Source organism: Vulpes vulpes, chromosome 14, assembly GCF_048418805.1.
Source record: "Vulpes vulpes isolate BD-2025 chromosome 14, VulVul3, whole genome shotgun sequence".
NCBI classification, from domain to species: Eukaryota; Metazoa; Chordata; class Mammalia; order Carnivora; family Canidae; genus Vulpes; species Vulpes vulpes.
Genome location: NC_132793.1, coordinates 41,184,654 through 41,211,100, shown reverse-complemented (window position 1 = coordinate 41,211,100; position 26,447 = coordinate 41,184,654). Strand labels below are relative to the sequence as shown.

The following is a 26,447-nucleotide window of genomic DNA, read 5'->3' as shown; positions in this document are numbered from 1 at the left end:
TGACTCCATTTCCACTAAATAATGGCAAGCATCAGAACCAGCCCTTCAGTTGCTCCCTGGGGTTATGATCTAAACCCATTGGGTTTTAGCCGTATTGAATTTGAAACTCCAATGAGAAGATGAGGCAATATGTTGAGAGACAGGTGGATATACTGGTCTGACACTCTAAAGTAGCTACCAGAGGCTACGCTATTACTTGCAAGGTCCAGGTGGAGATAGTAGGCAAACTAAGAGGTTGGTGACTGTGGTCACCCAGAGGTCACGTGCCCTACCCAGAGGAGGTGGACTTCAGCAGTCCAGGGATTTTTGCTAGGTGGCAATTCAGATCTGCTGATACCATACCTTCTAGTTTTTGAGGGAAAATCAGAAAGAAACTCTGAGCTTTATGTGGAAACTGCAGATTTATAACTCTTGGCAGGTAAAAATTTTAGTTTTTAAAAGTTCCATGGGACACACAAAACCTCTATGAGCTGAAATTTTTCTCTGGCCAGCAGTTTGTGACATTTGGTGCCTGTTCCCTACCCTGGCTCTCCATGTCCTCACAGTGTGTTTCTGTGTCATCTTTCCAGTACCGATTCTCGCTGCTGTTTCCAATGCCCTGCATTCTGGGTGGAGGTGACTCCCTTCTCTCCCTCAATATGACAGGCCTGTTCTCCTGCTAAGGCTTAGCCCTTACCCATGGTTACCCCAAACTGGAACCTAATTTCTTGTTCTCTGGCTGCCATGTGAGACTCAGCCTAGGTCTCTCCCCACCTATGGCAACCTTGCGTGTGTCACTTAGATGCTTGACCTCATCACACATCATCTTGTGTGGTTGGCTTCATGTGTGTGTTCTATCTTCACAAGTAACTTGTGTCCTTTTTCAGGGCAAGGATTGAACATGGGGGTCTCCTTCTGAGGTGTGGTAGACTCTTGGGTGTGGATGGACCAGATAACATGGTGAATCTCTTTTAGAACATCGCTTCGCTTACTTAGGTGCCTCCAATGACAGGGAGCTTGCTTCCTTCCATGACACCTGTGCCAGCTTCGAACAGTTCCAACTGTTCAAAGTGTTTGTTTCCTTATTTGCTGAATCAGGCTGAAATGTCCCCCCCTTCCTAACGTTTTTGTTACCTTTGGGTTTTTATATTGAATTCGTCTGCCTCTTATGGAGTTCTTTTTTGAATAAGCAGGATCCTGGTCAGTGGAGCCTTTCTCATGTGTCTGATGTGGCCATATAAATTTTAACAGGTTTTAACAAGAAGCAGTATTTTCACATGGAAACAGACCTTCATGTACACAGTTTCATTACTGTCAAGTTCTGAGGTAGACTTTAGTCATGGATACCTGGACTCCACCAATTTTACCATGTTTTCTTTTGAAAGCACTTTACTTTGGAATTTCTCCTTTTATTGGCATTAATAAACATTTTCCAAATTTGTGACCATATGCTTTGGCTAGTATTACAGTGTCCCTTTGCAGAATGGATTTCTTTTTTTCTTCTTAACAATCAGAAGTATAATTATCTGGATATTACGTTTTAAATTTCATAATATAATGTTTGAATCCATCACTTCTGCCTTGGTAACATGAGTATTGTGACACTGGGCTGTAAAAATAAGAATATTTGCAGATTTAAAATTGGCTTATGTAAGCAGACTTTGGAGACTAAGGCTTTCCCTTATTATTACTGTTTTATAGTACACTAGAAATTACATTTCAGCCATAAAATTCCGCAATATGATGTTGTCAACCAACCAAGTTGCTTACTTGTATTTTTTTATGTTCTTAGGTGCTGTGATACTCTTGGGAAGAACTAATATGTTTCGCTTTAACCATCCTAAGGAGGCTGCCAAGCTCAGGGAGAAGAGGAAGGTGAGCAGCATAAAATCTCTAGGAGCCAACTCTGCTCCTGAGAGAGCTGGTGCTATAGGAACAGTTTGATTTTCTGGAACCAGAAGACTCAGTCTATAGCCTGCATTGATGCTAAGGAATTGTCATTCAGTGGATGATTGGCAGATCAAGTGGAAGAGCAAGCTGGTGAAGTCCAGAGAGGAAGGAGAAATTGCTCCTTCTAGACCCTTCTCTTCACCCCTTCACTCCTGAAAAGGAGTTGGGCTTTGTTTTGCATTAAGTGGAGAGTGGCTTCAACTTAAGAGGATCTGTTTTAGGAGTTAACCCAATATCAGAATCACTTTCATTCAAAAGTTTGCTCACTTTTTATTTTCAGCCACAGCAAATAGGACTTTTTGTTTGGGGTGTAAAGCACAGAGGGGGTGAATTTAGGACAGTTGGTTGGATAGGGACATCTGAAGGGTCCTTTGAGTGCTGGATAGGGGAGGCGAGTGGAGGCCCTGAGAGGGGGTGGAGGGAGAGATGAGAGAGAAATCTGTCTAGGGACATTGTACTGTCCTTAGGCTGAGGGAGGTAAAGACTATAGCTCTCATTTCTATGAACCTGGCACTGTATGAAACTTCTGCACAGATTTTACTGTTTTATCTGCCCAGCAGCTGTTACTGTACCATGTCACAGGTGATCAGGAGGAGAAACTGAGGCTGACCGGTCCCCTGACTAGCAAGGGGTGAGCCTGAACAGCAGCCTCCTTTTGTGGGGGCTGCCCATGGGTGCCAGTGCCTTCCATGGGCAATAACAATAAAGCTGCAAACCCCAGCAGGCTTCTCTGGGGCTGCCAATGAAGCCTCTTATCTGTTCTGGCCCAGGGTCTCCCTTGAGGGCCCCTTTTGGTTCACAGTTGCAGAGGAGGAGAGGGAGGAGAATATATTTGCCAACAGCTTTCCATGGAAGCAAACAGGTTAAGCTTTTTCCTTTCTTAGTCTCCCTTCCCTCTCACTCCTCACCTTCATCCCGTCAGTACACGCAATGAGGTAAGTGAGTCCTGCTGAGAACAGGGTGCTGCTCCTGCCAGGGGTGGTGGGTGACCCTTCCCTCCACCATCAGGCAGCACGGTGGCACAGTTCTGGGCTAGCTGCCCCAGCCCAGGCATTCTGGGCCTGCGGTGCTTAGCCGAGGCTCGGGTCTGAGAGGCGTCCCTTGCCAGTCTCTCCCTGGCTTGCCGGCCTCAGATAGACCAGTCAGGGGGTGTGCTTATGCAGGGTGTGCGTGCCTCATTGCTTCTCATGCCATGGAAGCAGTGGGCCTGGGGCGCTGGCCCTCTCCCCCACCATGGTAACCGCTCTGCCCTGTGTCTGCTCTTAGAGTGGCCTTCTGTCCTCCTTCAGCTTGTCCATGACGGACCTCTCCAAGTCCTGTGAGAACCTGTCTGCGGTCATGTTATATAACCCTGGGTGAGTGAACAGCAGCACCTCCTTCCCTGTGACCAGCACTGTTGTATTTATTGTGTCAACCCCCGGAAAGTCAGTAGGTAAAAATAAGGCTTCTGCAGTCACGCCTCCTTAGCAAATCAGCCCCAGTCGTTTCCCAGGCCTCTTTCCAGCTCTCACTCTATATGTGCATAATTGTACTTCCTTGTAATCACAACATAAATGAGATTGTGTATTTCTTTGCTTTCTTTTCTACATGGCATAAGAAGAGTTGGTGAGGGCTGTTATGGGCTTTGTTATCATTTTCATAATTGTCTAATATTTTAAAATCGCCTCTTTGATGACTCAGTGGGTGACCCCGGCTTAGGCACTTTCATCTCATTTTATAAATTTATTATAGTAACAGACAGCTTTGATTCTTTGGGCATCCAGGAATACAGGAAGTGATGTTTACTACTTCCAACCCCTGGGGGGACCCCTGAGGACACAAATGATAGTGTTTTAGATGGACTTCACAGCTGAGTGACCTTGTGCGGTCAACTTGGCTGACATGGTAATGGTGACAGTGAAAATGCCCAAGAACAGGGAACTAAGTGAAAAGGATTTTGGGGTCCTTTCCATTTTTGTGTTTTGTTTTTGTTTTTAAGATTTTATTTATTTATTCATGAGATACACAGAGAGAGGTAGAGACATAGGCAGAGGTAGAAGCAGGATCTGTGCAGGGATCCTGATGCAGGATTCAATCCCAGGACCCTAGGATCATGACCTGAGCTGAAGGCAGATGCTCAACCACTGAGCCACCCAGGAGCCTCCCTTTCCAGATTTGTGAGGTTCCATAATTTTATCTTTTCTACAGAGAGAATGTCATAAAGCAGCAGAGGTAAATCCAACACCTAAGTCACACAAAACTGACACTGTCATCTTCTGGAACTGTCATGTACTGAGGAGTGGCTGTGTGTTGGGCACTGCGCTCAGCAGATTACATCCTTTGTCTTGTAATTCTCATAATGACTCTGTCCCTCTTTGACATGCAGAGAATTTATACTGTTTTGCTGGCCCACGGTCTCATAGTTAGAGCTGTGGTATGAGTTGACACCTACCCAATTCCCGGCCCCTGCAGTGACCATGTTACTACCTCCCTTTCTCCAGCTGAGGGCATCTTCAGACCTGGGACCAGTTCCATGCCTGAGCCCCCACCCCACCTCAGCACTTCTCACAGACACACAGAAGGGATTGCTCCTTGGCTGAGGTCCCTTCACTGGTTTTTGTGGAAAGCAGGTGTGCCTACAAGGAATTTTTTCATTGTCACAGGAGTTTACAACTGGGAGGGACCTTTGATCATGTTTCTGGATTCCTCATTTTATAGACAGGCTGAAGCCCAGATTTGACACTGCTTGAGCCAAAACAAACAAAAAACCCAAAGGGAAAAAACAATAATCAGTTAGTGCTATATCATGGCTGGGGCTCCTGGGCATCTCCCCGCTCCAGAACTGCTGCAAGGACAAGCCACAGTTAGTTCTGTTAGCCGTTGTCTGTCCTAGTCAACAATCCCACCTTTTTTTAAAATTTTTTAAAAATATATATTATATATATACATATAGCTTTTAGAAATGTTTCTTTTTTTCAAGTGAGCAAAAAAAAATTTATTTATTTGACAGAGAGAGTACAAGTAGGGAGAGCAGCAGGCAGAGGGAGAGGAAGAAGGGAGAAGCAGGGTTCCCACTAAGCAGGCAGCCCAAAGTGGGGTTCAATCCCAGGACCCCGGGATTATGACCTGAGCTGAAGGCAGCTGCTTAACTGACTGAGCCATCCAGGTGCCCCTCAATGCTCCCATCTAACTACCTCACTGTTGAGGAGAGTTGTGCTCATCAGATAAATCTGCCTTGGGTAAGGTATACTGGGTAGCCTGGGTGGCTCAGCAGTTTAGTGCTGCCTTCGGCCTAGGGCGTGATCCTGGAGACCCAGGATCGAGTCCCACATCAGGCTCCCTGCATGGAGCCTGCTTCTCCCTCTGCCTATGTCTCTGCCTCTCTCTCTCTCTCTCTCTGCATGTCTCTCATGAATAAATAAATAAAATCTTAAAAAAAAAAAAAAAAGGATAAGCTGTACTGATAAAGCCCTTTGAGTACCTGGGTTATCGACACTTTGGAAGGCACATTTTGTTGGAGGTGTTTGATCCCTTGCAGTAGTTTCAACAACTGCCTTGTCTTGTGGCTGAGATCGAGTCATTCGTGTACATACTTTGTTTAATATCATATGCAGGTCTTTAGGGTTAATTCAGTTTAAGTAGTATGATCCCATCTGTTCAATATTGTTTGACTAAACTGTTCTGGAATGTGTAGCGTGCTTGCCTGGATCCATCTTCCAGCCCAGGACCATGTTCCAGTCTTGGAATTTAGCTAGACACTTCATTATCCTCAATCCTGGTGCCTTTTACTTTGAAACCATTTGGAAAGTTAATGTGGCTGTTCTGTGCCTTTGAAAAACCAAAAGCTCATCCTCTTGGAGACACAGAGTGACCAACTGTGAGCCCCCCTCTGCCTTGCATTTACAGATGGGATCCAAATCCTTTTTTTCTCCTCTAAACATAGGTGGGTGTGTATATAGCCCTCTTAAAAGTAGTGCCATCTTTGGTTGTTTGCAGGTTTTTAAGTTACAACAGCTTTTCTCAATATTTGTGAAATGTAGGTTAGAAAATACTAAGTTTTCAACTTTAAAACTTTTCAGTGACTTTCCATGGCCTAAAAAAATAAAAGTCCAACCTCTTACTGTGTCCCTCAGGCTCTGCCCTGTGCATGCTGCCCTCTTAGCACATCCCTGTGCGTGTTCTGGGCTCCAGCCATTTCAGGAACTCTTCCCGTTTCTCAGACTTACTTGGACTAGACATGCCTTTCGGACTTGTCTTTTGCTAGTTTCAGAGCCTGGCATGTGCTTTGAGATGCATATACTTGTCCTCTAAGGCACAGTACATAAGATTGCTCCTCTGGAAGCTATTCACAGCTTTCTTCCTCTTCCAGTGAAAAGTAAGTGTCCTCACTGTACAGCCCTCCATTTCTGTCATCCCTGTTTTGATCTTCTTGGTAATGGACACTCCTCAATCAACTTGTCTTTTCTGTGTGCCTCCTGTGGAGGAGGGCAGGGCAGAGTTCTAGCCTAGGGCCACAGTTATGGACAACCTCATCAGGGTGAGTTTACACCTAGCCAGAGGAGAGAGACAGTCACAGGTAATTTACAACTAAGTGCAGAAAGGGGAAATGAAATGTCTTGAGCAGTATTTGATGGAGTGATCAGGGAGGACTTCCTGGGGAGGGGTCATTTAAGGCACTAGAGCCACAGAAAGGTGGGGAGAGGAGATTATGCCAGGCAAAAGACAAGTGCAGTGGCTTCCACCGAGGAGCAGTGAGAGATCAGAGTAGAAGGGAATATAGTCAGCAAGGAGAAGGGTGGTAGGAGGTAAGGCTGGTGGGTAATCTGGGGCCAGTTGTATGAGACCTCTTAGGCTATGGGAAGGAATTTGACGCTAAGAGGGCTAGGGAACCCTTAAAGGGCTTTCAGGAGGAGAGCAACCTGGAGATGTACTTCCTACTATCATTAGGATGAGGATGTATGTCATTGGGACAAAGCATGGAAGCAAGAAACCATTTAAAGAGCTGTTCCCTTTGTCCATGTGGAAGGTAAGAGTGGCTTGGATCTGAATGGTAGCCTAGAGATGGAGCCTGGTGGAAGCAAGAATCATATCTGGGGTTTCAGATGTAAATAGCTGGGCAGGTAGTGTGTTCATTCCTGAGACAGGGAGGCTGGGAGGGCCAGTTGGGGCCAGCATTTGCACCAGATTTTGGCTGGTGTGAGTGTCTTTCCTATTTGATTGGAAGTTTTTCAAGGTCAGAGGCTTGTCATATTAATCTCTATTTTAAAGTGTTATTCACATAACACGCTTAGTCAATGTTAGCCAATAGATTAAGAGTGAAATTTTAGTAGGATACATAGATCCTTTGGAGAAAGGTTTTTCACTAATTTCTCTGGGCATGGATGTTGCAAATAGTGGAGAATGACATATTCTGCAAAGGAATGTGTTTTTGTAGCATGGGTCAATTCCTAAATGACACTGCAGTCATTTGAATAATCTCAAGGTCATATTCAGGATCCTCAAGCAAAAAATGAGAAGATGGTCTCGTGATGAAATTAATTAGACCAAGGCAAGCAGAGAATTCAAGTGAGAAACAGTATCTGTATTATATTGCATCGCAGTTGGATGAGGAGATGGTTCGAGATGCATTTGATACTGCCGTTATGCATCCTGTTCACCTGGCTTCAGTTAACAGGCACATTTTGTCTCTGCTAACCCTGCAATACTCATTTGTAAAAATTCAAATTAAAATTACTCAGTACTTTAGCAGCCTGACTTCATGCTCCCTGACACCTAGCCCTCCCCAGCGTGCCACCTGCTGTAGAGAATGATTGCCCATGAATTAAAACATAATTGGAGAAAAATTTTCTACTCTGATTTATGGGTGTCACAAGGCATCTGCTCCAGCAACTTGGCAAAATGAAGCAGAATTAAAGTATCACCATGTTGTTTATACCTTTTTTGATTTTGCAGGTGTAAATACTCTTGGCCTACATTAAGTACCATGTGATAAACTAGAAGGCCATTGAAAGAAATATGTTTTCTACTTGGACCCTGGCTAAATAGTTATTTAAAATCCAGATAATAAGGTACTTAGACACAAGAGCATGCTAGTTTCTCAAGATGGAAAAGTAGCACTGAGATCCTTCCATAGATCAGCACGTATTTATTGAGAGTCTTCTGTGTGGAGAACATATTAAATGTCAGATGCATCTGTTCTCTTCCCAGGAGAGTGGGCACATGCCTGTGAACCCATTCTGAGCAAAGGCCAGGCAGTATGTGTCAGGACAGAGAGTGCTGGTATAAACAGCCCACCCTTGGGAGGTCCAGGAAGGGATCCTCTTCATGTAGCCATGCCTTCTAATGTGTTGGGTAACTTAGAAAACCAGAGTTTTCCAGAAGGAATGAACCTTTCTTGACATGGAGATGAAAACCAGAGACTTCCAGAAGGAATCTTTCTTGACATAGAGATTGTCTCTAGCCAGCATTGTGGAATGAGTCCCAAGCCTCATTCACGGGAACCTTCTTGTCCTCAACCCAAATGTCCCTATCATAACATTTCCCCCAGTTTCCATCTTGTTTAGCTTGCCCTCAATGCTCTAGTCATAGCCAACCTGGAGTAAGTAGCCAGAGCCCATCTCAGTATGGGATAAGGGTTAGTGGGGGTGATAAGGAGCCCTAAGTGAAAATCAGTTTGAAGCCCCTGGCCTACTGCTTTCTTCTCTGTAGTTGAGAAGATGAGGCTATTGGAAGTCTGTAGGACTGCCTTTGCTTGGAGGACAAAATAGGGAAGAATATTAACCAAAGATTTAGTCCTAGACACCCACCCCTTAGGAATCCCAAATAACTACCCTCAGTTCTTCTGGAGAATTCCCTACATGATTCACAAATAAACTGGATTGTGTGCTAGGCCCTGAGATGTTTGCAAGTAGGAGAGGCAGACTGGAGAGAAGAGATTCTGGGAGAGGAAAATTTTATGAGCGGACCAGAGGAGTGCTGGGAGGAGGGAGTCCTGCTGAGCATAAGGGGATCTTAAGAGGAGTCCAGAAGTTCAGGCCTGGCTGGGCGCATGCTGAAAGCCAGGGTAGAGGAGCAGACAGCTAGCTGTTCCTTGCAGGGATGCACTGTGGGGTTTGGGCAGGTTGGGTTAGAAGTAGGAGAGAGATGGCAGGTCAGATTCTGTAGGCACATTTGTGGTATCTGTATATGTGAATGTTTTTATAAATTCTGTTTAGCATGTCCAGAGTTTATCACCATGATTCAAATATATGTCCCCAAAGGACAGGGGATTATTTTCTATATACTTATAAGTATTTGGTAGTCATTTCTTCACCCTTTATTTTACATTGTGATAACCAGCACTTCACATAAAATTTACTGCCTTAACCATTTTAAGGTACAGTTTAGGAGTGTTAAGTGCATTCACGTTATTGTGCAGTTAATCTCCAGAAGTCTTCATTCTATAAAACTGAAACTCTGTGCCTATGAAACAATAACTCCCATTTCCTCCTTGTTCCAAACCCAGGCAATCACCATTTTAGTTTCTGTTTCAGAAATGTGAGACTACTTTAGGTACCTCAGATAAGTAGACTCATAGGGTGTTTGTTTTATTGTGACTGGCTTATTTCATTTAGCATAATGTCTTAAAAGTTCATCCCTGTTGGAGCCTGTGTCTGAACTTCCTCCTTCCATTTTAAGGCTGGATAACATTCCATTGTACATATATACCACATCTTGTTGATCCATTCATCTGTTGATGGACAGTGGGGTTTGCTTCGACTTTTTGCCTTTTGTGAAGAATGCTGATATGAACATGGGGTATACAAATATCTGGTTGAGTCCCTGCTTTCAGTTCTTTTGGGTATGTACCCAGAAATGGAATTACTGGGTCATGTGATAATTCTGTTTTTAGTTTTTTTGGGAAACTGCCATCCTGTTTTCCACAGCAGCTATACCATTTTACGTTCCCACTAACAGTGCACAAGGGTTCCAATTTCTCCACATCCTAGCCAACACCTTTTTTTGTTTGTTTTTGTTGTTGTTTTTTAAATAACAGCCATCCTCATGGGTATGAAGGATGGTATCTCATTGTGGGTTTTTTTTTTTTCCCATTTTTTCCTTCCATTTTCTCAAGAATGTCCAATCTGGAAAAATATATCTGGAAACATAGAAAGGAGATCTCAAAATTCATTTCCCCCAATAAGTATAGTAAATAAATGATGAATATAAATCTAACGTGGATTGATTTCCTGAGGACCTCTCTCAAGCACTACCAAATTGAGTTTAATCAGCTCATTGAGATTGGTTATCTCAAAACCTGTTTTTTCAAAGATTTTATTTATTTATTCATGAGAGACACACACACACATACAGAGAGAGAGAGGGGGAGAGAGAGGCAGAGGGAGAAGCAGGCCCCAATGCAGGGAGCCTGATGCACAACTCCATCCTGGGACTCCAGGATCACAACCTGAGCTGAAGGCAGACACTCAACTGCTGAACCACCCAGGCATGCCTCTCAAAACCTAATTGATGGTAGGAATCCAAGAAGATTTTCTAGCCATGGAGACATGTGATCATATTTGAATTGAGAGAGATCACTCTGGCAGCTGAGTAACAGGGGCACCAGGGAAGCTGTGGGAAGGATGTGGAGGTGAGGGCTTGAACTGAGACAGTGGTTAAAGAAACCTAGAGGGAGTAGGCTCCAGAGCCATTTGGGGTAGGAGGTCATGAAGCCTAGATGATAAACTGGATGTGAGAAGTAAAGATCTTGCCTTCCATTTTCCAGCTGAGGTAATTATTTGGGCGTTACGTGCTACCCAGAGGAAGTATAAATGCAGGAGAAGGAAGAGCAGGTTGTCAAGAGGCAGGGAGAATAATGAGCACAACCATGAATTATTGGGCCCCAGGCCTTGAACTCTTTTCTAGAAGTGACTGTGCATTTGAGTACTCTGTCAGCTACTGTTCACCTTCTGGGCAATGCTAGAGTCTATATGGCCTGTCAAAACCCCAGGATGAAGGAAGTTTCCTCTGTTGAATAAAATAGATGTTCACAAGTCCTACCACTTTTTAACTATAACTATTTAACTATTTAACTATTGTTTGGGGGCCCATCATTTGTCCAGCCCTGTATTGGGGTCTGGTAAGACAGACAGGGGCTCAGTCACCTTGGAGCTTGATTCATTGCACAGAGAAAACCTTCGTAAAGCCTGTCAGAAATCAGGACACCAGGAACATTGTCTTTGCATATGCCAAAGTAGGATTACTTAGGTGTCATCAGAGAATGCTGTGCGGTTCAGCCCAGACCCCACTCCCCAGTGTACTGCATCTCATTGCAGGGAATCCTATTCACAAATTCTCCAATCGGTGGGTGCCAAGCCCAGTGATTAGTGCAGTTTGCTGTCCCCATCTCATATTTGCCTCATCATCTCTCCAGAAATACTACTCAGCCATAAGAAAAGCAGGAAATCCTGCCTTTGTGACAAGACAACATGGATCGACCTTGAGGGCTTTATGCTAAGTGAAATCAGTCAGAAAGAGAAAGACAAATACCTATGATTTCACTTACATAGAAATGAATCAACTAAAATAAAACAACCAACTCATAGATACAGAGAACAGATTGGTGGTTGCCAGAGGTTACAGAGGGCAAAATGAGTGAAGGTAGCCAAAAGGTACAAACTCTCAGTTATAAAATAAATAAGTAATGTAATATGTAGTAATGTATATAGCATGGTGACTATAATTAATATTATTGTATGGCATATTTGAAAGTTTCTAAGAGTAAATCTTAAAAGGTCTCATCACAAGAAGAAAATTTTTTGTAACTATCTATGGTGATAGAGGGTGACTAGACTTATTATGATGATCAATCCATAGTGTCTACAAATATAGGATCACATGTTCACCTGAAACTAATTTGTTATATGTCAAGTATACCTTGGTTTAAAAAGTGATAGAATAAATGGCCAAGGTGGTCAATACCTGAGGAGTGGTAAATGTTTGAGAATCATCAGGATGACTGTCATGGCCCTCACGATGTTTCCTCACTTCCTTTATTCAGTGGCACAGGACGGCAGACTCAGTGAGTGACCTGCCCCTGGAAACCTATCCCAACCTTAAGTCACCCCTCCTTAGCCCTTTGTGGTGACTTCTTTCTCTAAGATATATCTTAATCTCTTCTTCTTGGCCTCTTGGTGCCTGTGTGATGACTTCTAAGCTCTAACAAAATCATCCATGATTTTGTTCTCCAACATTGTCTACTGTCACTTTCCCCCTTGAACTTTATGTTTTGGTTTAGGTGGACAGATCTTACACAGCTCTCTCCAGGTCAAGCCTATCTATAAAACCTATCCATGAAACCGTTAATAAAACCTTCCCTCTCCTTCCCTCGGTCAATCCTCTTTGTCTTTTAAGGCTGGGTATCAGAATTGTTCTCTCAAGAAGCAGTCTGTGCATCTCTGATTTGAACCAAATGCTTTCTCTTTATTCTCTTACAGGCATTTTGTATGTACTTTGATCATAGCCTTTTCCAAATTCATTTAACTGATGTTTGTCTGCTTTCCCAATAGGCTTCTTGTGGGCAGGAAAGCTCCCGCATAGTGAACACTTAACAGATGTTCATTGAGCTGTACATTTGGCCAGCAGACGTGCTCCCAGTGCAAAGGATATGTCTGCTCACAGGTCCTTTTTTTTATAAATTTATTTTTATTGGTGTTCAATTTGTCAACAGGTCTTTAAGTGCCTCATGCTTCAAATGGGTCCTGTACACTTTTTAGCATCTCCACTTTTTAACTGGTCCCTGTCTTTTTGCATTTTTCACACGGACAGGTATACTTCTTTTTATGATTTTCTTAACTGTTAAAAGTGAACATATCTCTTGGTTTCTTTGGTATTATATAGACCTGACTTTTTGTTTTTATGCAGTAGACTAACAATTACTGCTTAGAACTCAGTTCCTCCTAAAGCAAAGCTCTTTGAAAGAAGTGTGTCTAGTTTGCAAATTATTGTATGCAGTAAGAACCAACTTATCTTCGAAGCAACTGGTTCTGTTTTCTTTGTTCAACAGGTAATGTACTGATTCTCCACATAGCCCCTATCTAAAAATCACCATGCTCTAAATCATAGTAAGATTTGGAGGTTTTGCAAGTGAAGCCCTTGCTACCCAAGAACATTTTATCAGTCAGAGTGGGCACACAAAGTTGGTTGTATCATTTCTAACAGAGTTTTGGAACTTACTGCTGGCCTACGTCTCAAGCTCCCTGGAAACCAGGATTTGTATATACACATGCGTGTTACGTGGTGCCAGAAAAAATTTTGGATGAAGCAAAGCAGCCCGGTGACTTCCTTGGAGAGTTAGTTCCACTTTGGAGTAGTGCCCAGCCAGGGTCTTTGCCAGGAAATAATTTTGCTGTAGGGGAAACATTCTTTCTCAGCCGGCACAGTCTTTATGAAGAAACCAAGCCCACTGCTTAGGCATCCTCTCTCTTGCTCTGAGACTGCAAACAGACAGCTAATTTGGCAGGATGTGGAGCTTTCACAGCTTCTTGAAAGCGCCCTAAGCAAAATTATATACTTTCCAAATTCATTTCAGTCTTGAAAATAAAGGAAGAAATTTTCACTTGTGCGTTAGCATCCTCTAAGCACTAACCAGTAGTGGGTTGATTTAAATGTATGTATTTGAATAATTAAATTCTAAAAAGAAACACCTGGGTTTCAAATCCATCTGGACCAAAAAAATATCAAAGTCAAAAATCAGACACGTATTTGGTGAGCCATCCAAGGAGCTTCATGGAGTGTGGCATTCTGAGCTGGGATTTGTCTGGCATCAAGGCCACCACAGACCTCAGTAGCTACAAAGGGCTCCTAAATGAGGATGGTCTGAAGTCATCAACAATCAAGAGATGAAGATGGATGAGGGCTATTTTAACTTAACTTTTTATTTTAATATATTCAGTTTGGAAAAATTAGAAATTACAAACAAGCAAAAAAGAACTTAACTACACACTGTCAGCACGTCCCTTTATATTCTAGTCTATACCTGTTTGTTCTACTATGTAGCCATCCTCTCTCTTTCTTAGTATGTGTGTACATATATATGTATACTCGTTTATACACACACACACACACACACACATACACACTTGTATTATTACATATTATTTTTATGTGTTCGTTTACCATAATGGGTTCATACGGGACTTATAAGAGTTTTTGCACTTAATTACCTTTTCCTTTCATAAACATTTTCCTGCATTATTTTAATGTCCATGTGATATGGCATACTGTGGTTAGTCTGTACCTTACTTATCTGCTATTGGTAGGTGTTTGGTTGTCTAGTTTTAAGCTATCACAAGCAATTTGAACATATTTGTAGCTAAATCTTTGTATTTATCCATGGTTACTTCCCCAGGGGGAAAAAGGAGAGATAGAATTACTAGTCCAGAAATATAAATAGTTTTACAAATTGTTCTATAGAATGGTTGCACATATCACCACCACTTTTCACCAAGACTGTGAGAGTTTCCAATAACATGCAAACTGGAAATGGAATCCTTTTGAAGTGTAGACTCTACCAACATGAACACCCCCTCCTGGATTTAGCTCTCAGCTGTATTCACAGGAGCTGGATTCTGGAGAGTCTTGCTAACAGTGGCCCACTCTGGAAGCATGTCCTGGGTGTCCTGATCATCACCAAAGATTCATTAAGAACCTAGCTTTTCCTTTGCTGAGCTACGTGCTCTGCTAGAATGCTGTGTGCACTTAGCGCCAGCCTTCTTGGTCCTTTCAAGTGAAGAGTAGGGATGGCTTCGCAGAATGTGAAGCTGGAAGGAACTAGATTGTGAATGGGTTTTTGGATCAAAAAACCAGAGGCACCAAGATGGCAGTGAGGACTTCTCACTGTCTGACAACAATTGTGTAGAAAGAAAGTACAGTTAGTCCTTGAAAAACACGAGTTGTTTTTCCATTTATATGTAGATTTTTTCAATAAATACAATCCACTACTGTGAATGTATTTCTTCTTCCTTAAGATGTTCTTAATATTTTCTCTAGCTTGTTTATTTTAAGAATACCATTTATGATACATAGAACTTCAAAATAAATGTTAATTGACTAGGTTGTCAGTAAGGCTTCGGGTCAGCTGGGAGGCTGTTAAGATTTGGGAGAGTGAAAAAGTTATACATTTCAGCTAAGTGAAGGGTTGGTGCCCCAGCCCCTGCCTTGTCAAGGGTCAACTGTAGTTTCATTTTCCTTCCTGTCTCCTACCCCTTCCATGTTTCTTCCTTAGGTTCTCCTTCCCCATTTCCTGCCTCCAATGGGAAGGAGAGATACATCACATTAGGAAGAAAGTAAGGAGACTTCAGTCACAGGATCAGGTCCTCTGTTGTGTTGAGCCTTCACCTCCCTGTCGATGACTGTAAGCTTCCAGAAATTGGACACGGAATCTAATTTGTTGTTCACTCAGTGCCCAGCATAGCATCTGGAATGTAACAGACATCTAATAAGTGTGAATGAAGTGAATTCATTTCCCCTCACTTGATTCATACCAATGTACAAGGGGCTTCAAAACCAGTATCTGGTCATTGCTGGAGATACTCTTGTTGGGGTTTGCACCTTCAGGTGAAGCCATGGTCTCCAGGGCACCTCCTGGGAGAAAAGGTCACATTGCCTATGAATACAGTGCCCTGCTAGCTCGGCCTTTCTCTCTTCTCTTGACTTCCCGGTACTTTATCAGTTCTTTAATCTTTTTTTTTCCCTTGCTGACCTTGCATGTGGAAGTTTTATACATGTAGTTGGCAATATTTATGTTGCTGGTGATTTGGTAGTTAGCCTGGGTTTTCGTTGATGGTTATTTACTATGTTTGTCTCTGCTGGTTTATTTTATTGGGCCTTGCCATTTTTCAGAAGTTTGCTTTGCTGCAAGGCTGATTTCTTCTCCAGTTTTTGGTCTTCGTTGTCTAGCTTTTATATGGACCATTTACTAACTTTACAGTTACTATAGAGTGCGTTAAATATCTTGTTAAGATACAGTTGTGGGGAACATGTGATAAAAGCAACTGAAAGAAGTGGGCTTCTTCTTCCATTAATGGAGATTAGTGTTAATTACTGATTTTTTTCTTTCTTTTTTGTCTTTGAATGGTATTCCACTGTGAGCTACTTTAAGCTATGAGCTTCTTGTGTTTTGTTTTCAAAGCAGGCAGAAAGATGAGCTGTAGAATTCAAAGAACAATCTGTCTTTATTCAGTTACTTTAGATTTGCATTGTCCTAGTAGTGGGCTGCATTTCTGTTTCCTTCATTTCATAATTGCACAGTCGAAAGCAGCATTGTAAACGTCACCTGAGGAAATGAGGCTTTTCCTAGTGAAATGATCAATGGTAGTTAGGACAAGGATGGAAGATAGCAAATTTCCCCTAAGTGCCTATGGCAGTGTGGTTTGCCTTTGACGTAACATATTGTATTGGCTTGAATACACACCATGAGCTCTCTGTAATTTGTTAACTCATTTGATGAGAGCTCGTTGCTGGTTCAGTCAAGGGTTCCATTTGGGCATATCTCTTCTTGCTCCTGGGTCTTTGCTTGTGCTGTTTCCTTCTCTTAGAACACTTGTCCATTTGTCCACCAGCTCCTCATATGGCCAAATCCTACATAGTCTCTAAGATCCCAGCTTAAATGTTGCTTTTTCATAGAGGCCATACCAATCTCCATCCAGATTTCATCTCCTTGGCCATTTGCTCAGAGGATCCTGTCTTTCCTTTGTAGTCCTTGGTAGTTGATAATTGTGTTTCTTGGTCTATATATTTAATGGTAAATGAAAGGGTCTGATTTTCTTGATACTGTGTCTCTTTTCCTCAGTAGGTATTTGAGAAATAATTGTTGATTGAGTGTGTGAGTGAATTGTTGTGCCCTGACGAAGCAGTTCCATCTGCTGCTTCTGTCACAGACCATAATTCTAACTTTGAGAAGCTGTGCCCCCATCAGTGACATTCAATGCTTAGTTCCCAGTCACAACCCCCATATCTGATGATTTACTCAGGTTAATCATCATTGTTGTTGGATAAAATGGAAATGAACCAGAGATTCATAGAAGCATAAGGGAAGTAAAATGGTTGCTATAATCACAGTAGATTAAGAAAAAATTTTGAAACAAGTAGTTTGTCTCATTATAAATGCTTATTACAAAAAAGTAAAACATTTAGAAATGAATTAAAGTAATCACAAGCATTCACAATCCTCCCACCAAAAAATAATGATTGGTTTACATTTATAAGTAGTGTTTACTTATATTTACTGTATGTAACTGTTTAATTGTACATTAGATATTGTAATTATGCATTATAAGGATTATTTAAATTGGGGGCACTTGAGTGACTCAGTTGGTTAAGTGTCCAACTCTTTATTTCAGCTCAAGTCTTAATCTCAAGGTCGTGAGTTCAAGCCCCACGTTAGGCTCCATGCTGGGCACGGAGACTACTTAAAAACAAAACAAAGGAAAAAAAACCAGAAAAACAAAATTGAGATCATACTAGATATACAGTTCTGTGTTCTGCTTTTTCATTTAACATTTTATTGTGAGTAGTTGGCTGGTTAGCTCAGTTGGTTAGAGCGTGGTGCTAATAACATTTTATTGTGAACTTTTCCCCATGCCATTGATGACAAGTCTTCCTTCATTCTGTTTAGATCTTGAACATAATTCTTGCTTAATCATAAAGGACTTTTGGAACTATTTCTCTCCACCTAACACAAACATAAATTGTTGATTACAGTACAATTAATCCAGTTACATAAATCTTTGCCACTTTTTTTTTCTTTTGTCTGCTAAATCCACACCCTCTTAAGCTCTCTATTTGATGGTGGCTGCTACTTACATTAAAGCAACAAGAGGAGGAATGCAGAGAGGTATCAGAGAAATAAGGAATGTTTGATGGCCTAGACCACAAAAGGCATGACACTGGAGAGCTGGGAGTGGGTGACAGGCCAGGGGAGGTACAACAGGTGCCCCTGGGACCTCCATTCACCTCCAGCCTGAGACAGAGGCACACAATACAAGCATTACTGGTTAGGTGTGTTAGCATTTTGTCTTTCAGTGGGTGATACCAAAGGAGTACAAATATGTAAAGGAGATATGTAGCACTAAAGCTCTTCATTTCAGTGAAGGGAGAGGAGCTGTGGTGCATTTTAAGTCTTTTTTACATCTTCAGATTTCCCTGTATGCTCTCCCTTTTCCGTCTGCTCACAAATGGGCACAGCTTTTCTTAAACTAACTTCTTGGGCTGCCCAGTTTAGATTCCACCAAACTGTTTTATACACCAGCTACCATATACCTTTCTAAAATGTGATCACTTACATTAATCATGGCACATTTGTATTATAGAATTGCATGATGTTAAGCTATGTTAGACAATAATAGTTAATGATCTGGGGATTTGTCAAAAATATTCATTAGGAGGAAAAGGTTACAAAATAAGCTGTGTTGTTGGCTCTCATCTCTGTGTATATGTGTATCTCTGGGAAGGCTAAAGGCTGTATACCAGGATGGAACAATCATGGTGATTATATTGGATTGGTAAGTGTTTTACTTACTTGTATTTTCTAGATTTGCTGCAGTTAATTAACTTTCATCTTGAGAAGGGTGGAAAGCACCAAAAGTTGTTCTTTCTTAAGGCAAAGTGAACTCCACATTGGCTGACAGCATCTCTTCCTCACCCAGGTATTCTGTGACTGTGTAATTGGGGTCTGGCTCTGAGCCTCTAGTTACTGACTTCTAAGCACTATTTATAGCAGTCATTGGTTGAACACCTACTATGTGCCTTACAGAAGGCCCTACACAGTCAATTAAGTGAGTCTCTGTTCTTAAGGAGCCCTGGTGGGCAGGGCTTTATCTACCCTTTGTGACTTGTAGGGCCTTGAGTGGTTTGGGCCCTGGCTTCCTCATGGGCCACAATTACTATCATACCATCACCATCTCCTAATTTAATCTACTTTCTCCATGCTGGTCTTTCTGTGCTCCCAGCATGGCACACACGTCTCCTGGTCGTTGGTCTGGCTTCTCCCTCATGTTGGCAACAGATGCATCCTCATGATCACTCCCTCCATTTAGCTCTGTCTTAAATGTCCCCTTCTCTCTCCACCCTCTCTTCTGGCTGCATTATTTTCATAGCACTTATCACATAACATACTCATTGTTTAGTTAGCTGTCATCCTCACCAGAATGAAGGGTTTATAATAGCAGGGACTTGGTTCCTTTTGCTGAATCCACATTGCCTAGGGCAGTGCCTGGGCCATGGATACCATATTAAACAAATGAATTCCTGTACTTTGTACTCATTGCCTTGGGTAGAGGACTGCACAGATTGGTGGGAGGAGAGGTTGCCCACAAAGATGCTCCCAAGAATGTCAACCTTTGACATTCTGCCCAGCATCTACCTTTTGGGTTTTATTTCTCACCACTTCCCTTTATTTGTGCTGAGCAAGAGCCAGGTATGTTCATTATTGCTTCCTTTGCTTATCTCTTTGTCTTCCTGCTCCTGTTTTTCTAACACTAGTTTTTTTTTTTTTTTTTCCCACTCACCACACTATGCCCATAGTTATTCTGTCCATCTGTCAAGGCCCAGCTCAACAGCAGTTCCTCTGCGAGGTATCCTCTCATCCCTGCAGCTATAAATGCTCTCCCTCCACCCCATCTCCTGTTAAAAATGGAACTTTCTCGGGTTCTATGTGATTGATATGCATGCATATTTTATTTCCCTTATAATCCACTCCTAAGAGGCACAGGCACTTGACCTATTCTCTGTTGTTCTTGCACATAGTGGATGTTGATACAGGTTGATTGGATATGTGGCATGTGTGGCTGAATGAAGTGGCAGGAAAATTACCTGTGATACACTATTCTGGTTTGTTCAATAAGGTGAGGTATACCTCTTTAAATGCTGAATCATTGTTAACTTCTGGAAGGCTATTTCTCGGGTAAAAGTTGCCATGGTTCAGTTGAAGAGGTGAGGTGGAATTACAGAGTTGAAGTAGGATTAGAGGAGGAAGGGCACCTGGGTGCTTCAGTTTAAGCATCTGTCTTCTGCTCACATCATGATCTCCCAAGTCCTGGGATCTAGTCCAGCATCCCAGCATTGGGCTCCCTGCTCAGCAGAGAGTCTGCTTCTCCTTCCCCCTCTGCCCCTCTCCTTGCTTGTGCTTTTCCTCTCTCTAATAAAATTAAAAAAAAAAAAAGAATGGAGGAGGAGTAGGAAGAGGCAAACTTTACTCTTGATTCCTCTAAAGAAGAGGTCACCTTGGACCTCTCTGTAATACTCTCTGGGACTCAGTCTCCTGGCCTGTAAAATAGTGGTGGGGAGCAAGGTGTAGGGGCATGTGCCAAGTTGAATGCACGATCTCTTGAGTCCCCATGTAGCAGTAACTGCATGTGATCTTGCAGCTCTATCAGGTAGGTCTCCTGGGTCTAACATGTGTTCTTGGCTGCCTTTATTGGAGCAAGTTATACCACTGTTATGAGAAAGAGGCTGGGAAGAGAACTCATTTAAAATGCTTATGGTATCAAATTTTACTATTTTTTTAAAGCAATCTTTGTTTCTTTGAGCACTTTTCATTTCAATACAAAAGGCTTAAGATTGGCTCTTGTAAGTCTTTACGGAGTACTTTCTAGACTAAGGATTTGAAAGTTCATTAGAAAACCAATCCCAGCATACTAGGGATATTTGTGTTATAAACTCTGACTTCCAACTAAAAGGGGTTTAATTTCACAACCTCCTAGGTTCAGTTGCATCACGAGACCCTCATTTTGATATATATACCTTGAACTGCAGTTGTACATAAGTCACTGTAGTGCAGGATAACCTGCCATATTGTATAATGATCTGGGGTGGGAAAGAGAGAAGTGGGGATGGAGTGGTGTAGTGATTTCACTGTCTCTGCAGAGCAGCTGTTCTTGGGTTTCTTTCTTTTTTTTTTTTTTTTTAAGATTTTTATTTATTTATTCACGAGAGACACAGAGAGAGAAAGAGGCAAAGACACAGGCAGAGGGAGAAGCAGGCTCCATGCAGGGAGCCTGACTTGGGACTCTATCCTGGGTCTTCAGGATCACGCCCTGGGCTGAAGGCAGCATTAAACCACTGGGCCACCTGGGCTACCCTGTTCTTGGGTTTCTGATGAAAGTTTCTAATGATTCACACAGGGAAGACCTCAGAGCCTTTCCATAAAGAGACAGGGTCTGGGTGAATGGCTAAGTTATTCCTTTCATGCATTTCCCTGTGCCCGTCTTGGGGTAGTCTTTGGTTTTTTCTCAGTCTTTAAAGAATGTCTAGAATGTCTAGAAGATAATTGGATAGAACCTGTACAGACTCCACCAAAAATCCAAACTTCATCTTCAATCTTTAAGATCCCCTAGTTTGGGAGTTTGCTCATTTGGAAGGTGGTTTGAAACTGGCTGGAAGTTCCTGAAGGTGATAGGAGGGTAAGAAGTTCAGCCATTCTGGTCTAACTATTACAGAACCCAGTGTTGGTGGAAACCTAATCTCTAGTGAAGGATCAGAAAGTGAACCATCTTGCATGGAGTTCTGGTCTTTTCTAGCTGCTTTCCATCTGGCCCTTACCAGAATCAGGACTGCGGACTACTATTATCTATTCCAGGCAACAGGCTGGGACTTCTTTAAAAAATGATGTATATTTGATCAGAACACAGCTACATAACTTACAGAGTTCAACGCATAATGTAAACCTGGGGCCTTTTGTTCAAATATTAAGAATCGCAAGATAGTGTCAGTAGACAGTGAATACAGGACCCTGTGCATCCTCAAAGGTTGCATAGCCCATAGGGGCATCCTAAAAATTATGTGGGAAAAATTCTAGCTTACCCATTTCCCAAGGATATTCCCCATACCTGTTTACATATCTGGAGAATATGCTTGTCGGGGACTGCCTTGCCTTCAGCTCCCCTCTGTTGTCAGGTGACTCCCTTCTAGTCATACTGGGGTCTGGGACTCCGCCTTTACTACTCTCTCTGCACGCCCTCACTACAGCTGCCAGCTCAAGTGTTGGCTGGACTTGAGTAGCTGTTTTCTTCCTTTTCGAATGTAAAATGACACCAGAGGTACAAAACTAATCACCCTTGGCACAACATAAGGGCTTGAATACTTATGCTTTTAGTTCATTTAAAATTTTTCTTTTTTTCCTTTCTTTTTTTGATAATCACAGTCTCACTTTCAATGTCATGGTGTGAACTGAGAAATTCCCACCCCCTTGCTTTTTCATTGCTGATGATAACAGGAATATAAATTGCAAGATGTGCAATTATACCTAAAAATGCTAGATGTGTTTTAATGCAAAAAATAAAAAAAGAGAGAGAGAGAGAGAGCAAGAGAGGCTGTTTCTCATAAAAATAGATTGTATGCTATGCTTTTTTGTTGGACCTAACACAGTATATGTACTTCCAAATGTCATTTTAAAATGCTAAAAACAGCTGCAAAAATCACATCGTTTTGTGGTTTTCCTTTTAATTGTAACATTTAGGAAATTAGCATTTGGGGCCAAGATAACTCCATTAAAATAAGATAGTGAATTACACTTATTTAAAATGAAGTCACATTAAAATACAATTACAGTTGATATTCCTTCCTTGATATTAACACATCCGCATTTATGTTTTACAATCTATTGAGGTTTGCTATTTGAAATAATTATCATTGATTAAGGAAAGAAGTGCATTTTAAAGTATGATTAGTAAATATGTAATATTTAATGGAAGTCCTACAGTAGCAGCAACAGCTAATATCACCTCATATTTTAAAATATAGTTCTTGACTTTGTAATTATGACTTTCTCCTTAGAATGGATGGGGCTTGATTTTAATTAAGACTGAACATCTTTTTTTTTTTTTTTTTTTGACTCTTATTTTTTAGGAAATGGGAGTAATTAGTTATCACACACATACTGCTTTTGGTAGAAAGCAGTCAAAATTTTTCCTATTTTAGTAACAGGTCATAGAAATGAATCCATACTTCTTCATTAAGAATTAAAATGGGAATGTCTCTCTGATTTCTTGACTCAGAACCCTCCATGTCATTAGGTGCCACTCTTCAGGAGAGGTTCGAGCTGTGGCCTCATACATCTAAGGTTGACAACCGCCACTGGCCCAAATTACTTTTCCTTTCCTCATCACAATCAAATGTTCTAAAATGAAAACTTCTACGGTGAAAGAGTCAAGGATCTTATCAGACCAAAGACTCAGCTGCCCTCAGACCACCCTTCCTCTGCCTCACAGAGTGCTCTGATCTGTTCACTCATTGGCACCTGCCTCTTCTTACTGTTGTCATCTGCTTACCATCTAAGCTTCACCATCTTTTTCAGTCCTACTGTTATCTTGGGTGATTCTATATGGACACACATGGTTATGTAAGTATATTCACTTCTTGGCCTGGAGATTCACTTTCACCTGCAAGCTTTGCCTTGTCCCACTTCTCTGTCCAACCAAGTTTTTGTCTCCAACACTTGAGTCATCTTCTTCCCCAAATGCTCAGATGGTTTTTTGGTACTTTCACTTGTCAGAGACCCAGCTGGGTCCATCAAACTGTCTCCTTGCCCTGAACCTGTATCTGATAGCTCAGCTCAGTGCTACAAGAGAAAGCCATATCAACTCAGAGATGGCACCTCTGTAAGTTGATGATCTCTATACTTGAATGATGCTCACCCATCCCTTTTTGTTTGTTGTCCTTTTCCAAGGTACTTTTATGCCAGCATCCTTAGGATCAAGTTCAGAGTCCTTAATGTAACTTCCAAGGCCCTTCATTCACTGCTTGTCTTCTTTTGTCCAGTTAAGCTTTGTGTCTTGCCAATTCTCTTACAGCAAGCCAAAATGTGGTTTTAATGAGCTTCTCTTGAGTTTCTATATCATGTATGAAGAATTGCATAGCTCAGGTATGAGTTTCCTCAGGAAACTTGCTTCATTCTAGGTACTATCAAATTATGGGATTGGTACCCCACTCCATATGTTATAGCATTGTCCTTCTTCAGTCCTGGCTTGTGACTCACTGGGTGCCCATTGTGTTTATTTGACTGTCACAGACTGAGAGTCCTGTGGGTCAAAGCCATGTCACCCTTAGAAACTGCTGTACCCTTGAAACCCCCCTTTGCCTGATGTCATGCACAATTAAAAAAAATAGATGGTCAGAGCATCACATTAGAGATGAAGATATTAAAACCCGCATTTTGTGACCTTCTGAGACCACACAGCTCACTTGTGAAAATCAATCATAGTGGTCAGCAGCCTGGATTTTAGTACCAAACTTGGATTCAAGTTCTCCTTCTGCTGCTTACTTGCTTTAAGCCTCGGGTATTTGTTCTATAAAATAGGGATGAGAAACATGTCAACCTGGCAGGATTGGGAGAACAGTGTGAGGGTATTGTCCACTAAGAGCCCAGCCCAGTGTGCCCCTTGTAAACAGTCCTCAATGATAGGATTTCATTTGAACCAAGTCACCCAACTCTCAGAGGAGCATTTGGATTATGATCACATGCCTGTGACATGTCAGAGGAGTATCTACTTGTGATTATATGAACTGTTCATAGAAAGTAAAATCAGAGAATAAAGACACAGTTCCATTAGAAAAATTCTCTGTTTTTGAAAGTGTTTTATCTTGTGATTCTTTTTGACTTTATAAATATTTCCAGAAAGGCTGAACTGTACTGAAGTCTAAAAACTATCTACTATGAAATATTTCCAAAGTTCTCTTTATTGTTGTATAAGAGAGAACAGTCCTACACTAACTTTAATGAAACCTTATCCCTACTTAGCGTAATGACATATGTGCTGAGAGCTTGGGGATTGGCAAATACCTTTCATACATGTTTATGGGACAAATTTCTCATGGATGGCAGTTTGGTAGGAGGGTATATATAACCCCAAATGACATGTTTCAATGAAGGATTTAACTATTTTATTGACTATCACAAATCTAAGCATTGCTTATGAGTTAAGTGATGGTATTTTGGAAGTAGGCTATTGTAGGTTCAAATCCTGGCTCTGCCACATCTCACCATTATGACCTTGGACAAGTTCTTTCACATATCTAAGCTCTGGGTTCTTTGTATGTAAAGTGGAGATACTATTTGTTATCGCTAGGATTTGCTGGGAAGACAGAGTAAGCTAACATGGGTAAAATCCTCAGCACAGCACTCAGTTCTGCTTACAAAAGAAACCCAGACATCTTATTCTCAGTATTAGCCAAATTAAATGAGTAACACATCTAATTGAAATATTTATTAGTTCCTTCTAAAGGTAACTTTTGCCAGTCTACATTGGTGCATTATGCAGGGAAAGTTTGTGATGAATTTTTCCCTAGTTCAGCTTTTTAGCTATCTATGCCACTTAATATATGGGAAAATGTGTAGGTTTAAGAATTACCATTCATGCTGTTTAAAAAGAGTGAAATCTTGCAGTCATTAAGTCTAGTGTTTGAGAAGAAATCAATTTTTGTCATCAGTACTTTAGCAAGTTGTTTTAAAATTCCCAGTGACTAGCCCCCTTTTGTTTTGCTAGCACTGTGGAAAACCCATTGACAATCTATGTAGCCCTGGTAAGTTGTATCCTAGAACTATTAGTCACAGGAGGATCTTTATGAACTACCTACAGTAGATCCATGTATAAAGTAGTAAAAATATAATTTTGATACTATCACAATTGTTATTGGTACTCAGTGATTATTACTACTCTCATTATGATGGCAAGTGTGCACACATAACACAGCTAACTCTTTGGAGTCTTTGCTTTGAGAAATTTTTGGGAAATGTGGTGTTTATAAAAAGATGTTGTGATGTGTGCATGGCTATTGGCTTTTAAGTACCTTACTGCTTTTCTCCTGATGTTCTCCTCAGTTAATTCTTTTCTTAATTGATGTCTGTGCTCTCTCTCTTTCTCTCTCTCTACCTCCCTGGCAGTCTTTTCCCTATAAAAGGACCCATCTGTCTAAGGTAGAGATTCTCCATTTTTATATACACTCACCAGTGATTAAGCTGCATGGAATAGACATGCTTATCATTTAGAAGTTTCCTTGAACCCTGCTTTTTCAATACAGTAGTGCTTTGTTTGTTTTCCTTCAAGTGTAAAATAAATTATTTTCGGCACCCCAAAGTATGTCTAATTTCTAATCACAGTCATAGATTAGAGCAAAAAAAAAACCATTTTAAACTTGCTAATCCATCATAATTAAAAATAACGTTTAAGCAACAGATATTCTTTGTAATATGCAACTATATACAGAGACTGAGAGAAAAGCTCGTTCCAAAAAGTGACTAATTTTCATTTGATTTTCTATTAGACTTGAATTTGAGCGGCAGCAGCGTGAAGAACTTGAAAAATTGGAGAGTAAAAGGTAAGGTATGTGGGGGGCCAGCTCTGACAGTGCTGTAGTCTGTGGATTCTTGCATTAATCTTCTAGACAGATTCCATTGGGGTCTGTTTCATGCCCTCCCTCTGGTTCCGTGTCAAGTATTTACAGGTCTAATGACTTTGGGTCTTTCCTCTAGGTGGTTACTTGTATCTCATGTTCGATATTTTCAA

The 26,447-nt window shown here is 41.4% G+C and overlaps 1 protein-coding gene across 35 annotated transcripts in view; it reads left to right on the top strand.

Annotated features, from left to right (window-relative positions):
• LOC112922739 (kinesin-like protein KIF16B) overlaps positions 1-26,447 on the top strand; it is a 314,279-nt gene that overhangs the window by 172,900 nt on the left and 114,932 nt on the right. For 19 of the 35 annotated variants that reach the window (XM_072736435.1, XM_072736422.1, XM_072736437.1 and 16 more), the window contains 3 exons: positions 1,772-1,854; positions 3,196-3,284; positions 26,206-26,259. In XM_072736435.1, coding sequence (XP_072592536.1) covers positions 1,772-1,854; positions 3,196-3,284; positions 26,206-26,259 — 226 coding nt within the window. Of the gene's footprint in view, positions 1-1,771; positions 1,855-3,195; positions 3,285-25,825; positions 25,859-26,205; positions 26,260-26,447 lie in introns of all 35 variants that reach the window. The other 16 variants (XM_072736421.1, XM_072736429.1, XM_072736434.1 and 13 more) reach the window with 1 other exon arrangement.